At 42.9% G+C, this 26,282-nt stretch overlaps 2 protein-coding genes across 2 annotated transcripts; one reads left to right on the top strand and one right to left on the bottom strand.

Annotated features, from left to right (window-relative positions):
* The first annotated feature begins 1,022 nt into the window (after positions 1-1,022).
* LOC117458024 (V-set and immunoglobulin domain-containing protein 10-like 2) lies at positions 1,023-9,637 on the top strand. The gene is made up of 11 exons (XM_034098261.2): positions 1,023-1,030; positions 1,356-1,375; positions 2,498-2,773; positions 3,708-3,995; positions 4,077-4,334; positions 4,424-4,714; positions 5,475-5,828; positions 6,792-6,914; positions 7,015-7,039; positions 7,144-7,244; positions 9,075-9,637. The coding sequence occupies exons 1-11, from the start codon at positions 1,023-1,025 to the stop codon at positions 9,197-9,199; spliced, it is 1,869 nt and encodes a 622-aa protein (XP_033954152.1). The 3' UTR covers positions 9,200-9,637.
* Positions 9,638-10,096: 459 nt separating this feature from the next.
* chek1 (checkpoint kinase 1) lies at positions 10,097-25,237 on the bottom strand. Its single transcript, XM_034099330.2, has 15 exons — positions 25,147-25,237; positions 24,306-24,498; positions 24,006-24,071; positions 23,222-23,336; positions 22,112-22,220; positions 12,498-12,562; positions 12,353-12,422; positions 12,078-12,266; positions 11,806-11,910; positions 11,642-11,725; positions 11,477-11,555; positions 11,218-11,386; positions 10,920-11,051; positions 10,702-10,803; positions 10,097-10,514 (listed from the first exon to the last, which is right to left on the bottom strand). Exons 3-15 carry the CDS (start codon positions 24,068-24,070, stop codon positions 10,419-10,421), a joined length of 1,380 nt encoding a protein of 459 aa, XP_033955221.1. The 5' UTR covers position 24,071; positions 24,306-24,498; positions 25,147-25,237; the 3' UTR covers positions 10,097-10,418.
* Positions 25,238-26,282: the final 1,045 nt, after the last annotated feature.

Genomic DNA, 26,282 nt, shown 5'->3' with positions numbered 1-26,282 from the left:
ATCGAGCAGCTGCCCGCGGCCGCACATGGCCTCTACACCTGCCAGGCTTTCTACGACATGCCAGGGGAGCCGGTAGTCTACTACTACTACGTGCACCTCACTGTCCGAGGTAAGACCTTACACACTTTCTTCAGAGATATAATCTGAAAGCAGATGTTCTTGAGAGACCGTAAACATGTCAACATGTTTGTGACCTTGTCTTGAATACAGTTCCTGTAAGTAAGCCTTACCTCCTGATGAGCGATGTCTCTCCAGTGGAGGGATCTACAATGTGGATGAGCTGTAATCTGGAAAATGGGACTGGGCCGATTCGGTATGTGTGGCAGCATGAGACCCGGAGCGGCAACATCTCAGTTTTTGCACAGGGAAACAACGGCGTCATCAACGTGACCGACGTCAACCGCAACCACACCGGCTGGTACCGCTGTGTGGCCAGCAACGCCGTCAACAGCGAGACCTCTAACCGGTTATGGCTTGATACTATCTGTGAGTACCGTTAGGAAAATATCACTCGTCACCGGCTTGAGCTTCAATATCAGGATACATGTATTTATTATCCTTGCAAGAATAGAAGTAGTCATCACATACAGAGCTGCATGGGACAAATAGTTCCCACCACAGTGTCCTTTACATACAAGAGAGGGTGTTATTCAGTGACAAGATGCATACTGTATACCGGTTCAAAGCAGTATTCTGTGCTTAGTTCAGATTAGCTAAGGCCCACGTAAGCAATAAACATGACAGTCATATGTCTATCTCCATAGAGGCTGAATCATCATGTTAACCGTTGTCACATAGCTATCATATGTCTAAAACAGTGTGTCCTGATGCTCTTCTCGGTCAGTGGTTCCCAACCTTTTTTCCCAAGAGCCCCCCCAAATGACTCCTGTTGGAAGTTGCGCTCCCCCCACACACACAAGGGTGGGGGGGACCGCAGCAGCGGTAATTAAAGTTTAAAAGTCTAAAAAATGCTACAACTACCGTCACAAACTGGATGAATGTGAAGTATTGTGTTAAAGGAGATGAAAGCGTAATTAAGGAGCACTATTGGAGTGACTTTGATGGTTATTGGACTCAGGATTAATTCATTTGGATTCCCGCTGTTTGAAGAAATTAAAGGACAGCGTAAATGGAAACAATTCACAAAGGGATTAAACTGTTTAAAACACATGCTCAAAGTAAACCGGATTTTGCCGATGTGTTTATGTGGATTCAAAAGTCGTAAATAATCTACAAAATGGAGGAGACCGATCTGACAACGGAGCAACTGAGCAACTGTGACAAATAATCCAACTGAAACCGGCATGGACAATGACTATGTTTTAAAAAATGCGCTTATCCAGAAAAGCCTGGTTTGGACACTTTACGGGCAGAAGTAAGAATTATACATTTCTGTCTTTTTATGCCTTTAATAGCTACTAACTTGAATTTGTATTCAAATTAATTAATCAACTATTTTTTATATTTTATTGTAATGTAGAGACAAGGCTTTTAGTGACAATCATGTATTGCGTTACAATTATATGTAAAATCTTTTTATAAATGATGATATTTGGCCTCAAATCATCTGAATGCCAAATAAGGGGGGCGCCACTGTTCTAGGTAATCATACATCCTGTTACGTACACAGCTACGTAGGGCCTTTGTTATCATGTGCTGCTCTGATATTGGAAGAGCACATTCAGTATTTCCCCAACAAGGACGTTTTTTGTTTGGCAAGGATTTTTCATTTTTTAAATAAAAAGCCTCTTAAACGCCAATTATAACCATAGCAACAGTTTAAGGTTACACTCCTCAGGAACAGAATCTGGAGATGAGAATGCAGAACTTTTTATGCTTGGATGTCTTGCCTTTATTTCCTTTGGCATTTGATGTGCGAGTAAGCAATACATTGCTCAAATGTCATCATGTAACAAATTAAAGGAAATATTTGATGAATCATTTATCACACATAGATCAGCTTTTTTCTACATCAAATACCAATTTATTTCAATTTGTTGTCCTCCGTTGTCTTGGCATTTGAAAACATGTTGTATTATTTATGCTTTGGATTGTACTATAAATGCCAAAAATATATATTTGTTCCCAGTGCTGTAGTCTTGTAATTTTAGCAACCCGTTAGATTGTAATGTTATTAAATTAAGGATTTACCTTTTGTGGGTTGTGTCTTAAAATGTTTTGGACTGGAATATATTTAAATTAGATTTATTTTAATGCAACTAAAACATTATTAAAAAACCCTCAATGTCTTCTAGGTGAGTGAAAGCTTTGAAACGCAATTAGACGTGCTGGCAAGTATGCACATACACAGTACAATAGCAACTCACTTTTTATGAGAGGGATTACATTAATGGAAAGGGTGTTTTTTAAAAAGAAGCTCTTTTGTTGGTTTGAGTACTGAACTGTTGTGACAGACTTTATAAAGGATGTGTGTCCTCACAGCTGCATTCATAACATGTCATTCATATCTTAATGAGTTCATCTTATTTCTGCTCAGTTGGCCCGGACATCCCTCAGATAGACGTGACTCCGTACAGCATAACGGAGCGGGGGTATTCGGCCCTGGAGAGAGAGACTGTTTCTCTGCTGTGTCAAGCCCAGTCCAACCCGGCCAGTCAGTACGTCTGGTTCTACAACAACTCCCAGATCTACACCGGGCCGCAGTTAACCATCACCAAGATCCTCCGCATGCACACTGGCGACTACGCCTGCTTGGCACAGAACACTTACCTCAACACCCGCTCCAGAAAAACCATCAGCCTGACTGTCTACTGTGAGTGTGACCTCTGACCTCTCCATGCCATCAGCCCTCATGCTTCTCTGAACCTCTCCACTCAATCCTAACCTGTGTTCTTCATGTTTGGTGCTACAAATGGCAAGGAGTGTAAAAGACTGAGATGATATTTAAGATTTGACATTTATAGTACGAGACTAAGAGAACACAAACCCAGGATCCTAATTGCCTTTGGTTTTCATTTTCATTAACACTGAATCACCTACTCAAACATAATTTCTAATAATTTCACCTTCAACAAAACGTTCCTGTTTTCAGTGTAACACAAAAACCTCCTTTCCTTCCTCTGTTTTAAACACCCATGCTTCATTCAATTCATTCCCTCTCACATCTCAAGCTCCTTATACTTCAAAACAGACACAAAAACGTGTAAATCCACGCGCATTCAGACACTTACACACAAACACACAAAGCAGAGTGTGGAAGTGCTGCAGACCCAATCTTCTGTTCGGCCTTCTGGGAAGATGATGGGACTCTCTGGCAGGTACCTCACTGTGATGTCACAGCAATGGCTGATTGGCTAGTATGGGCATAGATATGTCTCATAATTATTTGTGTGAACATAAAAATAATTTGTGTGTAAATATGTGATTTGTAATAAAATTTGTAATAAAAATTTGTAATAAAAATAATTATGAGACATATCTATGCCCATAGGCTAGAAGGCCAATTATTGTCATTCTGCTCTATTGCTTTCTGTTGCTGAGTTAAAAACTTTTCTGCTAGATACCCAAATCATGAGTCTGACACAAAACAATGCATCACCCAAGAGCGATGGAGAACATTCCCTTTACACACACATCTTTCACATTAGAAAGTGTTACCCAAAAAGAGATGATTCATACCCAACACCCTGACAACTGTAGCCCGGCGCACACTTTGCCTTGTTACGCTCTCTATCTTATCCCCGCAGACCCCCCCGATGGCTCCCCGTCCTGCTCTGTGGAGCCGGCTCTGAATCACACCTCTCTGAGGCTGCTCTGCTCCTGGCCCGGGGGATTTCCCTCTCCATCCCTCCACTGGAGCGGACAGCTGAAACAGTTGGGACAAAACGAGGTCGACACTGAGCAGCAAACAAATCCAGTGACCAACACTGCCATCTTGCTGCCGCCTGAAGGCCTGGTTTCCAACAACAGCTTGTTTACTTGCATGGGCTCCCACCTGGCACTCAAACAACCAACAGAATGCAGCACACGCACATGTAAGAAAAATAAAGACAAGTGTGTTCACTGTTCTCCAAACCTCTCACATCTTACTTTACATTCTCCTCCACCTCAACCAGATATTCCCATTGCAGAGCCGGTGTGCTTTGCATATGTGACAAACAGCAAACAGTATCTGATGCTGTCCTGCTCCTGGGATGGAGGCGCCCCTAAAGCCTTGGTGTGGTGGGAAGGCCCGGGCGAACAGGGCAAAGGCGGTCAGGAAAACTCCAACATCTTGATCCTTCGCTACGGCACTGCCCGCAACGGGAAACCCTACACCTGCTACGCTAAGCATCCACTTCTGGTCCAAACCAAAACCTGCAGGCTCACACTGGGTCAGTGCACATTGTCAGCAACACTATTATGCTTTATAACAGGTGATATGGTTTATTCATTAATTTTTGTATTCACTTGTCACCTGTAGAGGCTCCACAATTGCTGACGCGGAGCAGAGTTGTTTCTGTGTATGAAGGGAGCGATGTTCAGCTCACCTGCAACCTCAGAGACAACTACCTTCCTGTCAGTGAAATCACCTGGTTCAACAATCAGGGTGTGGATGTCCGAGACACCTCCAAGTATGCTCTGCTGCGAACATCTGCATGGGCCAATTTGACTGTGAGGGACACGAAACAGACTCAAGACAGCGGCGAGTACAGGTGCACCACCTCCAACGCGGTGGGAGGAACGGATATCAACGTCACTTTAGTGGTTAAAAGTATGTTTTATTTTTAACCTACATATGATGTCTTTACAGCCATTGCTTTCTGAAGGAATAGTCTGACATTTTGGGAAGTATAATTGCTTTTTAGTGAGTGCTAGATAAGAAGATTGATGCCTCTGAAGTCTTTTCAGGAAATATGAGGGTATATCAAGCAGTTAGCTTAGCTTAGCATAAAGACTAGAAACCCTGGGCTAGGCAGCTCTTTTCATTGCATTTAATCACTGGAATCTGTTCATTAAGAAAAGCCTTCTTCCAGTGAAGTTGAGGACTTCACTGAAGCTCCAACAGCACGTAGTCCCATTCCCTGAACATTAGCTACCTATCTTGTTAACTAAAGAACGGTGAATTAAGTTGGACAAAAGTCCTACCATATAATGTACAGCACACTTCGATACATTATAAACAACATGTTCGTTGCTATTGCCTACCTCGAGACTTTCGAAAATGAAAGAGAGGTACACATTTACCTTGCGGTGCTTACGAGAGCTCTGACTGCCTACCACTCGCTCAACTAAATCTAGGCCTTTAGCCAGTGAACTACTGATGAGAGGAGTTATTTGGATCAAAAATAACATTTGCAAACAACTGACTTGAATCACCTACTCAGTGACAGGAACAACAATACTAAAAAACTAGGCACAACAGCAAGCATTGTGTACAAAACCAAAATGTTACCTTTAACTGTTAAAGATTAACTTGTGGTCATACGGTAGTTTACATAGTATTTTTTGGTTGTGTTTTGTCTCTTAATCAGGGCACCCTATGCCACCCAATGTGACCCTGGTCAGCGTGATGTACAACAGCAAACAGCGTAACGAGGTGGAGCTGGAGTGGCAGCTGGAGGATGAAGAACCAGGAGGTTGGACAGGTTTTATCCTGCAGCACGTATGGGTGTCAGAGAGACCAGGAAGGAGAGGCAGCAACAACGATTCAAAGGAGGAGGCAGAGGAGAGGATCGGCCCACCAGTCTGGTACCAGAACATCATTCAGGACCCAGAAGTCAGGAGTCACACAGTCGGGCGACTGACACCGACCGTTACCTACCAGTTCCGCATCACACCTGTCAACCACCGCACCATCGGACACCCTTCTGCAGCAAAGACCCCAGGTATAGTAAGTGAACAGGAAAAAAACGGGATTAGGGATTTTTGGCAGAGAACTGAGCAAAGTTAGGGGATTGAGTTAGATAAAATAGATGATTAAAGAGTGGGAAAAGGCAGGAGAAACAAGTAATAACGTGATGTTTTTTAAAAGTTGACAGGTGAGTTAGCTGATTATTCAAACATATCTGAAACAGGTGTTCTGCTGTTATTTTTTTTGTTACGATGACTTTGATGACAGTCTAACATTTTTGTTTCTCTCTTTTTTGTTATCCACTTAGGTGAAAGAGTCATACACAAACAAAAAAAACATACAAACAATATCACACACCTATCAACACCTTCCACTCACTTCCTGTTTACCTCCTTCCCTGCCCTGCTTCTTGTGTTTCCTCGGTGTGCTTCTCCTTGTAAAGTCTTTGTGTGAGTGTATAAAAGGTTATGACCTAGCCAGGTAATTCTTTAGGAAGTTGATAGGCTTGTATGTCAGTGTAGAATAGGTCAGTGGTTTTTAACCCCTGTCAGGTTAATGTATAAGGTTATCTAAACCTGAACTGAGCTCAACAGGGTTGACTTTAAAGCAAGCCTATAAAACTTCTTCTTAACGTTCAAGTTGTCCTTAAGTTACAGGGGATAAGAGTAAGTGGTTAACAAAAAGCAATCAAAATCTACCTAAAATGTGCTAACATTAGCCATCATAAGCTACTGGTCATACCAAACCAAATACGGCTGCAGCAGCAAAACCACAAACTGAGCAAGGGTTCATTTAGTAGCTTATTGATTTAACCTTTTATTTGTAAGAGGAAAAATTCCAAACGATGCTGTACAAAAACGCTGACATGGGTTGAGAATCACTAAAGGGAGTTCAAACATAACAACAGGACAATGTTAGATATTTATCAGGTAGAGGAACTGTGTGTGTTTTGTCAGAGGTTTATTATTTTGCAATGTGTAACTGTATTGTGTTGCAGCGGAGCCGAGCTACAATGCGTACCCTGCTGTGATTGGAGCAGCTATAGGCGGGATGTTCATTGCAGCCTTGATCACAGTGCTGCTGCTTGTGTTCATAATCCGCAACCGCAACAACAATCCTCGTGAGTCACAAACACAAGCACAAACATGATGATGAATTGAATTAAAAACAGAGTCATTGTCCCATTATGTTGCATTAATGGATTGTGTTTCTTCTCCCAGGACTACATGACTTGCTGTTTGGTTCGTGAGTATCTGTATTTCTGTCAAGCAGCAATGAAAAATGTAGTTTGTAATGATGTTGATAGCTAATTTGTCCAGAATTGCCATTAATCATTTTGGTATTTGTAGGCAGCACAGCCAGTCAAGGGAAAACATTAACTTCCCAGAGGATGAAGTGGTACGCGGGTCGGAGGGAGATATCGAAGAGATTGGTGGACCATCTAACCTAGGTGAGAAGAACCCCTTAAACACTTTAACCTGGTACTATTCACAGTACATTTCAGGGTTACTACACTGCTTTTCTGGTGTCTTTAATTCTGGACATGTTTTGTGAAACTTAAAACCCATATTTTTCTGTGGTATCATCATGTTGCCTCCCTGTCTTTGCAATAACCGTAAACATTTACTTACTTTACTTATGTATTGTCCTCTACAGATTTTAACCAATTATTTCAATGAATGCACACATGTAGTTTAGCTCTCCTCTATGTTGATGAACTTTAACCAATTGTGTTAAATAATGCACAAAGCAGTTTTACCATAGGCAGAGCATACAGTCACACAGAGCTACAGCAGCCTCTTGTGACGTTTGCCAAATTGTGAAGCACTTTGAGCTGCACCTGCTGTATGCAAAGTGCTATAAAGACAGCTCTACTATTAACACACCAAAACCACATTAGCTGTCCTGCTTAAGTCTATTTACTCAACTTAAAAACAAACACATGTATCGTCATGATCCACATTCAGGAGGGAAATGTACAATGCTAATGTCAGTTTTCAAGCTAGTTAGCAAATGAGCTGCTCTGCTGCTCACATTAGACAGAATGTAAACCTACCTCCAAAGGTCCCTTTGGTCCGACTGGATGCTGGTGTTGTCTTTCCTATAATAACAACCATAAACGTTATATAATAAAACGCTACCTGCCGGTGTTTTGCAAACTGCATGGGAAATTATTTTTCCCTCCTGCCGGCCGGGCTGCTGTCAATCACACACACACACACACACACACACACACACACACACACACACACACACACACACACACACACACACACACACACACACACACACACACACACACACACACACACACACACACACACACACACACACACACACACACACACACACACACACACACACACACACACACCATGTATACATCACTTCAGGGGACATTACATTGACTTACATGCATTTCCTGGAGACTTATCCTAACCTTAACCATAACCAACACATGCCTAACCCTTACCCTAACCCTAACCCTAATCCTAAACCTAACCAAGTCTTCACCCTAAAATTAATGATTCCCCTCATGGGGACCTCCATTTTGTCCCCATAAGGGAGGTGGGTCCCCACACATGACTGTGTAAACAGATGTAGGTCCCCACAAGTATAGTAATGCTACCATACACACACACACACGCCCCTCCAGTGACCTAGACAAACATGTTATTGATATATCAATATTGTGAATATATTAAACTATTATGGTCTTAGACTTTGGATATCCCAAAATGTGTCTTTACTGGTCTTAAAGGCTGCATTACAGTAAATATTTCATTAATTACGTTTGAGTTTGTCTTTAACCATTTCAGGATAACCACATTGCTGATTATAATCAAATATCTCAACACATATTGTTTTAAGGCACCTTAGTAAACCCTCAAAATATCATAACAATATTGAGAGATATTTGATGTATCCCTATCACCCAGCCCTATTTCTATAATAATTAATTGTATATATAATTAACATATCTGTTCTGTTCACATATCTGTGGATATGAACATTCACCAGATCCTAGTTTAACTCACATTATATTTTTTTCTATTAATACTGCTAATACATGTGTATTCTTATTTTACTGTTATTGTTATTATGTGTACTATCTGGGTTTCTTTATCTTTCTGTGCTGGTATGACACATGGAAGGTCCAAAACAAAGGTCCATCATATTTTATTGAAAGCCATCTTTGCTAATAAAATATCAATCTTTGTTGATTGCACATGTTTCAAAGTAAATCCTGATGATAAACCTTTGTGTTGGTGTTTTTCAGGTCTCACCATGCCTTTACCCCGCGCAGCTTCACCCCTCGCCCCCAGCAAAACCCCTTCCCCCTCCCCTGGAGACGACAATGAGCCCGTCAACGTCACCATCACCGTCAAAGCTACGGGCTCATAATTCTACCAGGAAATCACTCACTTGATTGTAATTTAACCTGGAATGGATAGTTTTTTGTAGACAGTTTGTAATGTACTGTACAGCCTGTGACTGACATCTCAACTTAACTACAACAGTTCTCCTAATGTCACACAATGATTCAGCATGGACATAACGATGCATTGATTTTTAAATTAAACTATATGAATGTAAACTGGTCAGCCAACTGGAATGTTTTTTAATGTTACAATCTAAAGTGTTATATAGGTTTTGGTGCATGTAAATGGACTTCAACGGCTTATAAAAAGGTCACGCCACGCCAGAGGAAGTTTCTCCTGTGACACTGACATCACTATGTAACACTCGCCTTTCTATTGGCTAGCGCTCCAACGGGACATATCAGAGCAGACTGGGCTCTGGTTTCAGACAGGAGGGTAAAAGGGGTGCTGCAGCATGAGACAAAGAGATAGATATATATATATATATATCTATATCTATATATAGATAGATATATATATAGATATATCTATATATAGACATATCTATATATAGACGGGTATAGATATATCTATATATAGATATATCTATATATAGACGGATATATATATATAGATATATATAGATATATCTATATCTATATATAGATATATCTATATATAGATATAGATATATCTATATATAGATATAGATATATATAGACGGATATATATATATATCTATATATATATATCTATATATAGATATAGATATATCTATATATAGATATATCTATATATAGACGGATATATATATATATATATATATATATCTATATATATATATGGATATATATATATATATATATATATATCTATATATATATATAGATATATCTCTATATATGGAACATTGGAATCATCTCAAATAGTTTATAAATGATTTATTTTTTGTAATGTTTGTTTTTATTATGTGCATACAATGTTTTTTTTAATAACTTATTCAACACTTTTGACTGTATCATGTCAAACATAATGAGAACACATAACAAACATGTTTCTATCTCACTGTCCCCCTTTGACAATCTTTACATTCCAACACTAAGAACAACAACGAACTCCTTGAAGAAAAGAACACAGGAGCTAAAACACACACACACATACTTGAAGTGAACAACAGACAAATAAAATATCAATAGAACAGCTAAATATATATACATGTTGTCCTCCATATGTCCATAGCAGTGTGAATCTGTAGAGGTTGTTCATGTGAGGGGGGGTAAGATCTTCTGAGTGCTGATGATGTCTCCGAGCTTCTGTTTTATTTTCACAAAGAGACGCTTGAACTCCAGACCGTCGCCCTGGAAACACAAACACACATCAACATCTAAATAAAACTCATACTCACACAATTAGCAACATAAACGATTGGATATTGGTAACAATTCACAAGAAAAATGTTGCTTTTCTCACAAAACAAGATCTCTACTGCTACTATTTTGTCATCTTAAGAACACTGTATAAAAGTGTTGAAATACTAAAACTCACCTTAGACAGTCTGAAGTCCAGCAGCACTTTCCTATTCATCTCCAACAAGTGGACTTTGAAGATGAGTTTGTTATTACGTTTGTCCAGCGTGCTCACCGTCACCTGAAAGGCAAAGAGGGGTTTATTAAACTCTACTGCATTATGGCTGTAAACTGGTAGCCTGGCTGGGCGCTGCAGCAGTTGTATTTCACCTCTGTAAAGTTTAAACTCATATGTACCCGTTTGCTGCAGGTGAGTTTGAAGACAAGTGACAGGCTGTCACAAGCGTCTTTCAGGGCAGATAAGGAGACGTCGGCATTCACAGTGGTGAAGAAACGTGTCATTCTCCGCACTAATCTCTGCCAAGAGGACTGCAAACACAATGGAAATGCAAGTTAGCATTCATTCGTTAATGCAGCATTTGAAGGCTGCATTTCATAAAACATACATTTGCTTTGTATAGAAGAACAGGATAAAAACATACAATGCGAGACACTTCACATTAATAAATTACTAATTGGGGTTAAACTGAATTACCTGACTGGCTCCCGGTGTGCCCATCAGCTGGCTCCCCAGCAACATGTGCTCGGGTTTGGTCGGCTGAGAGAAGCTGACCTGGTTGTTGCTTTGGTCGATTATCAACATGGCTTCCCAGCCTTCTGCTGCAAAATCAGGCTGAGAGCTGGAAAACTGCATCCTGTCATCACTGCATGGGGAGAAGAGTGGTTTTAAGATTACAGGCACACAAATAAATACATCCTTTTGAGTTGAAATAAGGAAAACACAAAGCTCTGACCTGTTGGTCCGGGATACGCCTCCCGCATCTGATCGATGGCGTTTGTTTCCTCCTGAGCCCAGAGATGTTTGCTTCACACCTGCAGAGACACACAGTCAGACATCAGTCCAGCGAACGTTAAAATAAAAGTTGAATTGACTCCATTGTACTTATATTGACACTTGCCTTGAGTAAACCAGCGGTCTTTCTTTATGTCTGCGATGGTGATGCGAGCATCTGGACCCGCAAGCAGTAACTTGAACAACAAACCTGAAGAGAGATGCTGAATGTGAAATAGATACAGCTTTTTAAAACTATTTATACATTTAAACTTCTACTTTGGCACTTACTAAGAGGCATTGGTTTTATTTTCTTCCAAGGAGGTAGGTAAGTTTTCTTTTGAAGCCAGTCTGAATACTCTTGACAGCTCTCAGTGGGCTGGTCCCACGGCAGCTCTGAAATACGAGACAGTGACCAAAAAGTTTCACCACACAGCCTAACTATTGCATAAGCATGTGTTGGAGCTATTCATTTATTTACATTATTTAATAGTTAAACCTTTACTTTCTTGTTTTCTTTGTACATTTATTATTATTCAGTCAAATTAATTTTAGTCAATTACCTCCAGCTAGCATAGCAGTGAGGACAATTCCACAAGCCCAGACATCTAAAGGCTGAGCTTTGTACTCTTTCTGGCCGAGAAGCTCCGGAGCCACGTAAGGAAGAGTCCCACAGAGTCGACTCAGAAGACGCTCTCGTCCTTTGAAACGAAACATGGTGGCCAGCCCAAAGTCTGTCAGCTTCAGGTTATCTAAAAGGGTCAGGAGAACAGCAGATAATGTTTGTTATAAATGCAAATCAAAGTAATTGTTTTATACAAATTAACACAACTCTCACCTTTGTCATCCAGCAAGATGTTCTCTGGCTTTATGTCTCTGTGGGTGATCCCACAACCGTGGAGGTAATGCTGAAAATGTGCGCAAAATCATGAGTTTAAAACGGTCAACAGGTCATATCCACACACAGATTTGTATTCACTCACCACGGCCCCTACTAGCTGCTGGAAAAACCTATGAGCATCTCCCTCCGCCATCCCAACATCAGGCTCTAAAGTAAAAAGGAAGCAAACATTGTAAGACCCTGAAAGATTGACCACAATCACGATCAGGCAGATATCGAGTCATACACTGCCAATACAGTATGTAGTTATTCCTATTGGGCTATGCAATACACATTTATTTGGAGGGCAGAACACAGAGGGCAAAAGCGATGTGTAAATATGTTTTCATCCAGCTGTGAATTTAAATAAAAAAAAATATTTAAAAAAGACAAATAATACATAAAAAAACAATAATAAGAATTAGCTGTTACAACAGGGTTTGGATGAATTACAAAGTGCCATTTCATCGCAAATCCCTTCTAAAAATGCTTATCCTTATTTTATTAAAGGTGGGGTAGGTACATTTGAGAAACCGGCTCGAGATCGCTAGTATTTGAAAATACACAACCGGAGAAAATCTGCCACTTCCTTATAGAGCCCCTCCTCCAACACACACGAACATGACCAATGAGGGCACGAGATAAGTTTGTGCCCCGATGGAAGGCTGACAGGCAGGTAGGCCATCCAATCCGTTTAGCCGGGCCGGCTAAACCGATTGGTTGTACTTTTTACAGTATTACGGCTTCTACAGATGACATTTTTTTATGGATTTTTTGTCAAAGCACTTAAGATATTCATTGCTATCGGGATGTTAAGAGCATTCCATGGAATATAACAAAAAGTGTATCTCGAGCCGGTTTCTGAAACTTACCTACCCCACCTTTAAGTGAGACTATTTGTCATATTTTTATAATCAATATCAAGTGTCTTCCAATTTCCTTTTTTGTGTGATTTCCTACATATTTAGGGTAATTTAGACTTTTTTAATTTAATTTAATTTTTAAATGTTACAGTATGTCCACTGTAGAGGACGTCAGGACCATTTTAGTTTGAAAACACAGCCAAAATGAACACATGGACTATGTAACGTATTATGGTTATAGAGTGATATTAATACAATAATACATTCACCTTTATTTAAAACATAAATAAGTAATTGATCTGAACACTGCTGTTTATTTGGTCAATACAAAACTATAGGTTACTTACGTAGCCCCAGTTCTCAGAGTAACATGAAGTGAGATGTCTCACTATGGATGCGCCTCATCGCGGAGCAAACAGAAGCATCAATCTCATTACGCCAATCCTGATTGGCTGGTGATCTTGACGTCAACGTCAGGGGAAATCACCCCCTATAAGTAGCCTGCGCCACGACGCATGCGTCATTCAAAAATAAGCACCTCTTCTTGCTTCACCATAGCAAGGAGGGCCGTCTGGTGAGACATCTCACTTCATGTTACTCTGAGGCCTGGGGTTACGTAAGTAACCTATAGTTCTCATTCATAACACTCCGTTCGATGTCTCACTATGGGATATTGTAGCTCCCGTATTGCCAGACGAGCTTATCTCGAAGATCACCGATCAACCAGAATTTAACAGGTGGAGTCCCGACTCAACAAGGTGCCCAGCACTGCTCGGCCACGCTTGGAGCGGAGACGTCTTTCCTGTAAAAGCGGACAAAAGTGAGTGGCGAAGACCAGCTTGCCGCTGCACAGATGTCTTCGATGGAAACACCCTTGAACAAAGCCCAGGATGTAGCCAGGCCCCGAGTCAAGTGAGCCCGCAGACCCGAAGGGGCTTGCAGATTCTGACTCGTATAGGCCAAAGCAATCGCCTCCACGATCCAGTGGGAGAGCCGTTGCTTAGTAACAGGCTTACCCTTGTCAGGTTTAGCCCAGGACACGAAGAGTTGGTCATTAAGACGAAGCTCTTTTGATCTGTCCATATATGTGTGTAAAGCCCGGACTGGACACAACAGATCCTGCTGCTGCTCCCCGGAGGAAACCAGCTGCGGAGGAAATGCCTCAATGTCAATTGGGGTACACGAACCAACCACCCTTGGTGTAAAGGCAGGGTTGGGTTTCAACAACACTCTCGTTTGCCCTGGGGCGAACTGAGTGCATGAGGGATGTACAGACAGTGCATGGATATCGCTGACCCGCTTGGCGGATGCCAGGGCCAGTAACAGCACTGTCTTGAGTGACAGATGTTTCATGTCAGCTCCTTCCAGGGGTTCAAATGGGGTCATTTTGAGCCCATTTAAAACCACTGCCAAGTCCCATAAGGGCACCAGCGACCTGGAGACAGGGAGGAGCCTGCGCGCTCCCTTCATAAAACGGCAAACCAAAGGATGTTGGCTAGCCGTCTTACCCTCAAAGCCCACATGGCATGCAGCAATAGCAGCCAGGTACACCTTGATCGTGGAGAAAGCTCTGTGTTTATCGATCAAGTCCTGTAGGAATGATAGAATCACCCGACAGGACATTGAAAGGAGATGTGTCCTTCTTGAAGGCACCACTCCTCAAACACCCTCCACTTACAGTCATAAAGAGACCTGGTGGAGGAAGCTCTCGCACTCTGAATAGTGTTTATCACCTTCTGAGGGAGTCCCACTGTATTCAGATTGTACCACTCACGGGTCAGGCCCATAGTGCCCCGCGCTCTGGGCGTGGGTAAAGGATCGCCCCCCCGCCTGAGACAATCTGTCTGCGTGGTGGGGGCTGCCATGGCTGCCCGCACAACAGCTGATATATCTCCGCCAGCCCGTATATGGCGGGCTAGGGTGGAAACATCAGAGTAAGTGTGTGGCGTTGCTCCTTCACTCTGGCCAGAGTTGGGGGTAACAGAGCCAGGGGTGGGAACACGCACAGAGGACCCGGAGGTCAATCGTGTACGAGTGCGTCCCCGCCTAACAGTGCGTTTAAATCGTGCATTAAAGAGAACAGCTGTCATTGAGCATTTTCTCCTTCTGCGATCAGACTTAACGCGGCACCGCCGTAACGCACCCACAGCGGACTCCCGATCCTTGGATGAGGAGTCCAGTCTGCATAGAGTGGTGCACCTCTGGACAGTAATTCTGTCCCGAGGTGCATAACTCCCGGTACCTGTGTCGCTCTCAGAGAGAGGAGACGTCTGCCGCTCCAAGGGATACGTTTGTGTGCCAGTGTGTGTGACTGGAGACAACGCAACCTCCCCTGGCGGTTCATACACGATATCGTGTTGTCTGTCCTCACGAGGACATGGTGTCCTCTGAGAGAAGGCAGGAAGCGTTTTAGGGTGGGGAACACCGCTAAAAGCTCCGGGTAGTTTACGTGTGCCCGCTGGAGGTCTCTGCTCTAGAGAGCTCTCACCGGGCGACCTTCGTAAATACCCTATCAGCCTGTCTGACCTGCGTCCGTGGTGACCACCTTCTGTGAAAGGACAGCACCCGTAGGCACGTCCCGCACTAGAAAAGTCGGGTGTAGTGCCACTACGCATTACATAATAACCAAAACTCTCCGCACGCCGAGGACATTTTTCCCCGTAATCTGACTCCGCTCGGTGGGCATGATAAAACCCTTCTTTCTAGGAGAGAGAGAGAACCTCTCTCTCCAGAATATGGGTTGACTCTCTCTGGGTTTGTGAAAACAGATAAAGTATAACTGTTTTGAGAAGCCCAGGCAGATGTCGTGAGTATCTCCTGCTGTATGCTCCTTAGAGCCAGCTGAGATGTCACGTTTACGTCTCCGGCCGGCACTGCGCATGCGCGTGACGGAGGTGCCCTTTCAGCTCCAGCCGGCACTGCGCATGCGTGTGACGGTGGTGCCTTCACGGCTCCAGTCGGCACTGCGCATGCGCGTGCCGGTGGTGCCCTTACAGCTCTAGCCGGCACTGCGCATGCGCGAGACGGTGGTGCCCTTACAGCTCTAGCCGGCACTGCGCATGCGCGAGACGGTGGTGCCCTTACAGCTCTAGCCGGCACTGCGCATGCGTGAGACGGTGGAGCCTTCACGACCCCAGCCGGCACTGCGCATGTGCGTGGCGGTGGCTTCACGGACCCGTCAATAATCCGCAGCTGCTCTCAAAAGGGGAGAAAATTGGCGGGCTGCTTAGTGGTTTTATTTATTTTCTCTTCATTTTTTTGAGCTGCACCCTTGGCCTGAAGCCTGGATGCGTCAGCGGCAAATGTTTTATGACAGAGGAATCAATCAACGTGTGACATGTGTTTGTGCGGACTTGAGGTTGGTGTTTAGGCATCTCTCGAGGCGGCGGGAACACATTCACGGAGGGGAGAAGGAGGGGCTGTCACGCCGCTCGCTTCTTCTTCTTCCTCGACTGCTGGCCGAAATTCTGGGTTGGCTGAACCTGAGCTGCAGCCGGAACCGGAGATTTTCTCGGCCAACTTGCCCTTGTCTCCAACCTGGGCTGGGGACTCGGGGTGGGCTGCGACCTCTGGGCCTTCGGTGTTTTAAACCGAGCAGAGTTCGAGGCAGCTTGGGTGTCGTGAGTATCTCTTGCTGTATGCTCCTTAGAGCCAGCTGAGATGTCACGCTTACGGCTCCAGCCGGCACTGCGCATGTGTGTGATGGTGGTGCCTTTACAGCTCCAGCCGGCACTGCGTGTGGAGGTGGTGCCTTCACAGACCCGTCAATAATCCGCCTTTTGAGAGATGCCGTAGCTGCTCTCAAAAGGGGAGAAAATTGGCGGGCTGCTTATTGGTTTTATTGATTTCCTTTTCATTTTTTTGAGCTGCGCCCTCGGCCTGAAGCCTGGATGCGTCAGCGGAAAATGTTTTATGACAGAGGAATCAATCAACGTGTGACATGTGTTTGTGCGGACTTGAGGATGGTGTTTAGGCATCTCTCGAGGCGGCGGGAACACATTCACGGATGGGAGAAGGAGGGGCTGTCACGCCGCTCGCTTCTTCTTCCTCGACTGCTGGCCGAAATTCTGGGTTGGCTGAGCCTGAGCTGCAGCCGAAACCGGAGATTTTCTCGGCCAACTTGCCCTTGTCTCCAGCCTGGGCTGGGGACTCGGGGTGGGTTGCGACCTCTGCGTCTTCGGTGTTTTAAACCGAGCAGAGTTCGAGGCAGCTTGGGCAGAGGACTGTTCATCCGAGTCAGACAGGAGGAACTCAGAGGTATCCTCTTCGTCCTCCATGTAGTCTAACTCTAGGACATCTTCCGCGGGTGAAACCATGGTGAGGTCCAGCCGGGAGCCCCAGCTTGGTAAAGCGTGGGGCCCCGTTCCCGCGTCTCTTGCCGCCACCGGGTCTCGGCCTGATATGGCGCGGGATTCCGGTTCTGCGGTTGCCGCTGTCGATGAGCCCCAGACCGACCCAGTGAGGGGCTCCATCTCTGCGGCGGATGCCCCCGTATCTTGATTGCCAGCCGGCAAACCAGTGGACATGAGGGGGTCTTGTCCCGACAGGCTAGCTTGTTGTGCTAACCTTCGGCGGAGGCTCTTCATAGTGAAGCGGGCACAATGCCCGCACGAGCCAGGGTTGTCAATGGCCTCCTGGGCGTGTTCCAGCCCGAGGCAGGACGAACAGATCTGGTGTGAGTCTGTGCCTGACACTTTCAACCCGCAGCCGCAGAGCCGAGACTCCGAGTTCCTGACTCCTCTGGTGTGAGGGAGAGAGGCGTCCATCTCGTTCGCCGCGAGGCGTGGAGAGGACCCGCTCTTAACAGGTACGTCGAGAAAAAAGGTGTTACCAATCTGTCTTTAATCCGGAGAAAAAAAAGGAGAGTGTGGGTCTTTTTCCTCAAAGAATATTACCTGGTATGGTAATATTCTTTTAATCCTTTTCTCCTCCGTGAGAAGAGAAAAGAAAAAACGTCCTCGCTACCGTGGTGTCGGCAGTGAGGGAAAAAACACAAGCTGGCAACGGGTGTGTTGCTAGCTTGAGAATCAAAACCTTACCTTAATTCCAGAGGAAGAACGGCGAGGTTGACTATAATACTAACTGGTGTGTTAGTATCTTACTCTTCTGCGAGGCAGAATCGGGTAGCCGGCTAACGCCCGTCGACCGAAATTAGCTTTTGGTTCAGTCTGTGGACTGTTAAGCTAGCCCGGCTACCATTAGAGATGTGCTCTGAAGCGAGAAGAGGTGTTTGAATGACGCATGCGTCGTGGCGCAGGCTACTTATAGGGGGTGATTTCCCCTGACGTTGACGTCAAGATCACCAGCCAACCAGGATTGGCGTAATGAGATTGATGCTTCTGTTTGCTCCGCGATGAGGCGCATCCATAGTGAGACATTGAACGGTGTTATGAATGAGAACTAGTTAGTTTTTTGGTGAATCTTTCCAGATCTTCAAAGACTTTGTAGTCAATGTACTGGGAAAGTACCTCATTGACTCCAGTCGGCACGGGCTGTAGGGTCATCTTGACTAGTTATATGGATATGGTCTCCATTTGACCTGCTCATAGAAACACAGCTTGCATTCCTGAGGCAATTCTCATGTTTCATGGCTCCACTTAAAATAAAAACAACAATAAGACATACGTGCTACTCTTGGCCCACGTCTTTCCAGCTCGTCCCCATCTGTATCTGTGCGCTCATGGAGCCTCCTGCATCTTTCCCCCCCTTCTTCTTGACCCTCTTCTATAGGGTTGGGTACCGAGAACCGGTTCCGACATTTCGATTCCAACGGCATCATTTAGAAATGTGAATTTTGGTTCCACTTTTCGATGCCTGAGGAAATGTTTCTCGCCGCTCTCCGTAGCCTACTGTATGACTACGGTGAGGCGGGAAATGTAGCGTTGTACCTACTCTTCCTACAGTGTAACCTGAGACCAGGGCCGGCCCGTTGCACTGGCATTATAGATGTTCGCCTAGGGCGCCAGATCTGTAGAGGCGCTGACAGCTCTGGGAGGGAAAACAAATGTTTTGACCGTTGGTGCTCATACTACATTTTCGGGCTTGATGTAACAACATTCATAATTAAGTAAATGTAACACCCTTTTCACCCCGGTTACACGTTTCATTCGCCCTGTACGATGGGCGCTGCAAGTGATGAAAATGGGGGATGTTGGCTTATCTGGCACCCGCAGCTCACAGCCAAAGTGCGAGTGAACGAGGGAGAAAGGGAGGGTGCACTGGAACCGGCGCTGTTGTTATTAGCATCTGGTGCTAGCTGCTCTAACGGAAGAATAATATGTGTCTACAATGATGTGGAGGGAGAGTCCTCTCCAGTCAGACTGAGGCTGATACATCTCAGTGAGGTAAAGGACTCTTGAGTGTTTAGATAGTTCACTTTAGTCTAAGTTATCTCAGTGGGTCTCAAACGTTTTGATCACAATTTATGTAAACACATATTTCCAAGGCACTCCTTTATAATTATTGGGATAAAACAGGTTTGAAATCATTTCAATGTATACTATAGGACAGTAAACCAGACATATCGTTTTAAACTGGAGATACAAAACTATGCATAAATAAAATAGTAAAATAAGATATGAATGAACAACAAACATAAAATACGTTACATGTATTTGTTATTGGTTATGCTCACATACTTATTTAATTATTCAAATGTGAACCGATCTTTTTCATATGGGTGTTTATGTACCCCCTAGATATAGTCTCTAGTAATTCTGCTTAAAGTGCACCAGATTGAAGCATTTTGCTTTAAAATGTTCAAACATTTCTTCCTGGTATGCCTGAGAAGGCAGATATGCTTGTTTTTCTCAACAAGAACTTAATCAATGTAAGGAATCTTGGTGTTATATTTGATCAGGATTTATCCTTTAACGCCCACATAAAATCAATTTCAAGGACCGCCTACTTCCATCTACGTAACATTGCAAAAATCAGGAATATCTTGCCTCAAAACGATGCAGAGAAACTAGTCCATGCATTTGTTACTTCTAGGCTGGATTATTGTAACTCTTTATTATCAGGGAGTACCAAGAAGTCAATCAAGTCGCTTCAGCTGATTCAAAATGCTGCAGCTCGTGTACTAACCAGAGTTAGGAAAAGGGACCACATTACTCCTGTTCTGGCTGCCTTACACTGGCTCCCTATAGAACACAGGATAGAATTTAAAATTCTTCTTCTCGCCTACAAAGCCCTTAATGGGCAGGCGCCATCTTACCTTAAAGAACTCATTATACCCTACTGTCCTACTAGGGCATTGCGTTCCAAGAATGCAGGGTTGTTGGTTGCTCCTAGAGTCTCTAAAAAGTACAATGGGAGCCAGAGCCTTTTCTTATCAAGCTCCACATTTGTGGAATCAGCTTCCAGTTTGTGTTCGGGCGGCAGACACCATATCCGTTTTTAAGAGTGCGCTTAAGACCTTCCTTTTTGATAAAGCTTATAGTTAGGGCTGATTGGATTCAGCCCCTAGTTTTGCTGATATAGGCTTAGTTTGGAGGGGGACATCTTACTTCTTCCTTCTCTCTGTCTATACCTGTGTACTCTCATGTTCCGATTAACCCAGCTTCCCCAAATGTCTTTCTTTTTGGTGTCTATATACGCCGGGATCCGGAGTCATGGATGATCCTGCGGTCCTGTGTCCTGGATCGCGAGCGCTGGATCTTGAGTCGTGGCTGTGGTCCTGGATCATCGGTCCTGGATGGATATCCTCGTGGATTCATCTTCCTATTATACACGCATGCATTTCCAAACATTTGGACTACCTATGTTGCAAATGTATTATCTTTTCAATTTACACACGGCATCTATTGCACGTCTGTCCGTCCTGGGAGAGGGATCCCTCCTCTGTTGCTCTCCCTGAGGTTTCTCCCATTTTTCCCTTTAAACTGGGTTTTCTTCGGAAGTTTTTCCTTGTACGATGTGAGGGTCTAAGGACAGAGGGTGTCGTATTGTCATACTGATATTCTGTACACACTGTGAAGACCACTGAGACAAATGTAACATTTGTGATATTGGGCTATATAAATAAACATTGATTGAATCATTTTTTTTACCCTGCCCCTCAAAGAATCGGAATTGAGAACCGGAATCGAAAAGTAGAATCGGAATCGGAATCGTGGAAATTCAAACGATACCCAACCCTACTCTTCTATCCCAGGTGTGAAAGCCTCATCTCTCTCATCATCTGAGAGCTCAAAATCTGAATCTCCCTGAACTATCTGGTGCAGAAAATGTCTGCTTCAGTTCCGTCTCCTGCAACAAAATTGAGTCATAAAGTCCATGAAGACGGTCCTGACGTCCACTAGAATGGACATTTATAAAAGAGCTGTTATTTGAAAACTTGAATTATTTAATTGCTTTCAGAACTAAGTATACAGTTCCTCACATGTTAATAAACAAGAACATATATGATTTTCATGGTAAAAATGACAATTATTCAACAATATTTGACTTCTCCTGCTTCTATAGCATTTTGTTTTTGGTATGCCAGCCATTTTGGATGAAAAGAAAGAGGAACTTCCCAGCATGCTATTTTAACCAATGACATATCACTGAAAAGACCAGGATGTCCTCTGTACAGTACATCAGGGATTGATAGAGTAGCTCAAAAGAGTAAAAAGAGATGCATGTTAACAAAATGTCCACTACAGGACATTTTCAATGGGCTGGGTCCCAGGAGGATTTATACATGTGAATTAAACCCAGTAAAGGTTTGAAATGTTACATTTTGGGTCTAATACTGAATACTTTCAACTCTTGGCATGACAATTGTCACGTTTAAAAGAGAGATGATTAAACATAACGTGACTATTAACTGTAACTGTGTAGCAGCGTGTTAAAACCATTTCAGTCTCACCGATGCGGTCGAACAGCTCTCCTCCGGTGCAGTACTCCAGGAAGAGATACATGGTCGGGCCTTCCTTCCGATGGCCAAAAAAACGTACGATGTTGGCATGGTCGAGCATCTACCAAAACATCAACAAATGCAACTTACTTTCTTTTTATTTTTTTTAACAGTTTATAAGGTTGTAGCTTTTTTCCGTTTCCACAGAATTGCCTGGCTAGACAACCACTTGGGTTCATGTCTACTTCCTGTCAGCTGAAGTCATTCGAGTACTTGCAACATGAAATCAACTGGGACACATTTAGTTTATGTTAACAACGGTGAAAGGGTCCATATGGTGCTGCAGGGATGACAAAAAAGTGCGAATTACTATTACCAATATTACAGGTCACCTATTATGCAAAATACACTTGTTCATGTCTCTTCTACATCAACAAGTGTCCCCTCTGTGTAAAGAGATTCTGAAAGTTTCAGGAAAAAAGATTCTCTCTCTTTTTGTCCTGATCCATTTATATAAAAACCTGTCTGAAAATGAGCTGATCAGATTGTGGCCACTTTATGATGTGATAGATTTTTTGGCTTTTGTAACCATTAGCCAATCACCAACCAAGCTGCTGGGACTCCCAGCAGCTTCTACTGAAGCCTTCTGAGTAAATCGCCAGAACGCCGACACCTCCTCATCTCCACCGCTCCTATGTTTTCTTTTGTGTTGCCATAAGTTAGTCTCTCTGCGTTTGTGCGCTGGGCTAATGCTAATGATGCTAATGCGAGGATAATAAAATGGCAGCTTCACAAAACATTTTTGGAGTTTTACGGGGCGTGGTTTGCAATCCGCCCAGCCAATCAGACATAGGAACCTTTTTCTCCCACGAAAGTCCCTGCGGCGTGAACGCGCTTATTGTGTTATTTTTAACCAAATATCTCTCAGAGGGGCGTGGGGAGTGGCTCCTTATTTTCATCTAAAGTAACAGACAGAGAATCAGCACTTTTGAAACGGGGCTGAAACAGAGGGGTGTGTGGGATGCTACAATGCATAATCTGTTTAGGAGACCTTTAATACTTTTTATTATCCTTCAAAACCTAACGGCATTCCATTAACTGTTCTTAAAGTCTATCACCTACCTTATGGATGCAGACCTCCTTCTTGACATTTTCAGCACACTCTTTGGCCTGAGAGGTGTCGATCACCTTCACTGCTACTGCCTCCTCTGTCTGTCTGTTCACCAGCAGCCTTACTCTGCAACACAGAGACAAGATGGATCAGAGCACAACAAATGTGATGGCAAACACAGAAAAGGCACCCTATATGTGCTTCATATTAGATTTTAACCTGATATTGTATTAAAAGTGTTGACATATATTATTTAAGTCAAAAGAAGTAGTGAAAGCGTAAGTGTTATGAAAACAGAAACGGTGTCCCCTGCAGATGAGTTACATGTACATCACAAAGTAAGATGACATTTCCAGCACAAGCAGGCTCTGCATTGACAAGCTAAACGTTGTCATTGTTGTAATACGTTTCCCAAAGTTTCCTGATTCAACAGTGTGTAAAAAGTCTGAATATGTGTAAAAACCTGACAATATTTAATTAATAGACAAGACAGGGACGTTAATAATTAAAATAGGTTTTGTTAAAATTGAATTGGAAGAATAGCTGTCAGAAATAGAAAGATTGCTTTGTGGTTTGCCAACTGCAACACATTAGGGAGAAGCTGCAGACATATGCCTGTCTGATGATCTCTGTCATTTCGGACATGTCAATTTTGGTTCCCGTGGCATAGAAAAAAGTCCATGTCATTTTCGTGTGAAACATGTTGTGTCTGTGTGTGACTGGAGATGCACTGCTAGAAAAAGGATAAAGTAAGACATGCTGTGAATGAAAATAAAGATAAAAGAGGAGACTTACTCTCCATAGGCTCCTTCCCCCAGAGTCCGAACAAGGTCCCAGCCTTGCACAAACGGCACAGCCATGCTTAAAAACAGAAACAGTCACTTGCCATAGAAAACACACTGATACACACATATTTTACATGATATTATCCACACATATCTCTCATTTTACTAACAGATATTGTGACTTCTTACGCATTGTCTGCAAACCGAACATTTGCCATTGAATACGTCAAACTGTTGCACTAAGCAAAACGAAACGAGTAAACAAGACTAAAAACAAGATGATGCCACTCTCAGTTATATAACCTTTTACCTGCACAGCCTGTAGCGTTTCCAAAATGTATTTGCAAAGATTAGACGGACTTCTCCATATGTCTGAGGCAGTGACAACAGTGGATTCACCCCAAATTTGGCGCCTTGTTATTTTACTTGCGATAACTACGTCACATCCGGTACTCCTTCTTCTTCGTCTGAGCCACTCAGCTGCATTACCGCCTCTTGCTGTACTGTTCCGCAACAACAACACACACTCAATAAACTCTTAAAAAAGGCCAATATTCTTATTTTTTCATTTTTCTACTGTGCCTCATCAGATTATAATCAACACTTGTTATCACGGCATTATTCATCATGCAACTGTGACTTATAAGTGAGCATAATGTGAAACGTAATAAATACTCATAACCACTAGGCTACCTAATACATAGGGAGACCAGAGACAGTTGTAACACTTTTTAGGTTTTCCCCAATAAGTAAAAAAACATTTACACTAGGATAGCCATTTTGCTATATTATACATGTTCAATGTGTCAACTACTGAAACAATGTATTTAAGATGTTTCTATGAAATAAGTAGAGGTTGGAACATGTTTTTTTTGAAAAATCAACTGTAACACATGCCAGGGACGGTTGTAACATGTTAATAACGGTTACCTTTTATCACACTACATGACAAAAAAGAGGGAAAGCTGTCAAATTCTAAGGCAACAATATTTTAATGGGGTTTCACCTATGGGTTTCACACATCCTCCAACAAACAATGAACATAACTTAAAGCAGAACACCAGATGGAATTAATCTGATTCACAGTTGTGGCAGGTGTAAAAGTCACTTCCATCTGTATAGCCTATTCTACCTTAATTATGTAGACCTACCTCCTTTGAGCTGAGACCATAGTATAAATCAGCTGCCTCCATCAGGTAGTCTCTCAAAAGCATCTCTTGCTCTGTTGAGAACACCTTCTTGGGTGTCCAGTAGCCTACTATTTGGGGTGATCCCTGATTCTCCAACCTCAGCCTCTTTTTATGGAACCGGTACAGGGTGACATGGCATATATCATGGGACTTTGCCACTGCCCTGACTGATTTGGCCTCTGCACTCTCCTGTCTGTCTTCCTCTTTCTGATATTTAGCATACTGTAAACACACACACACACACTTTACGTACAGTATTTTAATCTGTTTATTTTTACAGGGACAATGCACACCAATCAACAATATTGATCATTCGAGCATATGAGCCATCATTGTAAATGTGCCATGTTACAACCCTCCCAGGTGGCCCGTGTTACAACCGTCCCAGGACCACCAGTCATGTTTTCACCCCTGTGAACCTGCCGGATTGCTAGCTTGACCCATATTTAGCTAGTTATATGTGTACCTTACAAAACAATGATTATAATAATACTAGTTTGGATTCCTAGACATTTGACCTCAAGACAGTATTCAAAAAATACATCATAATCTTTTTGTTAATGTTTTACCTCAGAAACACACTTTTGCTGATATCTTTCACGACAGATTTAAACGTGGCTCCTTTTTTTTACAGCAATCTTTCCATCTAATTGAGCATGTGCAGAGTGAGTTTCATCCCTCTAGCTTGTTTGTGATTGGAGATATTGAAGGCGTTACAACTGTCCCGTGTTACAACTGTCCCTGGTCTCCCTACAATGCACAGTGGTGTCAAGTAACTAAGTAGGCTACATTTACAAGTACTGTACTTATATACAATTTTGAAATAATTGTACTTGTCAGGTTTTGCTACTTTGTACTTCTACACTACAATTAATAGGTTAATTGTATACTTTTAAACTTGCTTTGGATTAATGATGTAAAATAGAATCAATACCGACTTTACCTGGAGTACAATCCCCATCTACTCTGCAGTATACACAGTCATTAAAACTAGCTACACATTGACCAGCTTTGATAAACACTTTAATGCATCAATAAGTATAAGAAAAACATAGTATATTTTTCTGAAATGGGCCAATCTGCATAATGAGTACTTT

Source organism: Pseudochaenichthys georgianus, chromosome 14, assembly GCF_902827115.2.
Source record: "Pseudochaenichthys georgianus chromosome 14, fPseGeo1.2, whole genome shotgun sequence".
NCBI classification, from domain to species: Eukaryota; Metazoa; Chordata; class Actinopteri; order Perciformes; family Channichthyidae; genus Pseudochaenichthys; species Pseudochaenichthys georgianus.
Note: the sequence above shows the minus strand (reverse complement) of the source record. Positions and strands in the feature narration are given on the sequence as shown.

What these genes read in the sequence shown, in the direction of transcription:
- chek1 (XM_034099330.2), bottom strand. Translation starts at nt 24,070, where the DNA reads ATGGCTGTGCCGTTTGTGCAAGGCTGGGACCTTGTTCGGACTCTGGGG. An exon ending in AGACCGCTGGTTTACTCAAG is followed by an intron (nt 11,556 to 11,641) that starts GCAAGTGTCAAT and finishes GTGTCTCTGCAG; the next exon opens with GTGTGAAGCAAACATCTCTG. An exon ending in TGGACTTCAGACTGTCTAAG is followed by an intron (nt 10,515 to 10,701) that starts GTGAGTTTTAGT and finishes TTGTGTTTCCAG; the next exon opens with GGCGACGGTCTGGAGTTCAA.
- LOC117458024 (XM_034098261.2), top strand. An exon ending in CGTCACTTTAGTGGTTAAAA is followed by an intron (nt 4,715 to 5,474) that starts GTATGTTTTATT and finishes TCTCTTAATCAG; the next exon opens with GGCACCCTATGCCACCCAAT. An exon ending in CAACCGCAACAACAATCCTC is followed by an intron (nt 6,915 to 7,014) that starts GTGAGTCACAAA and finishes TTCTTCTCCCAG; the next exon opens with GACTACATGACTTGCTGTTT.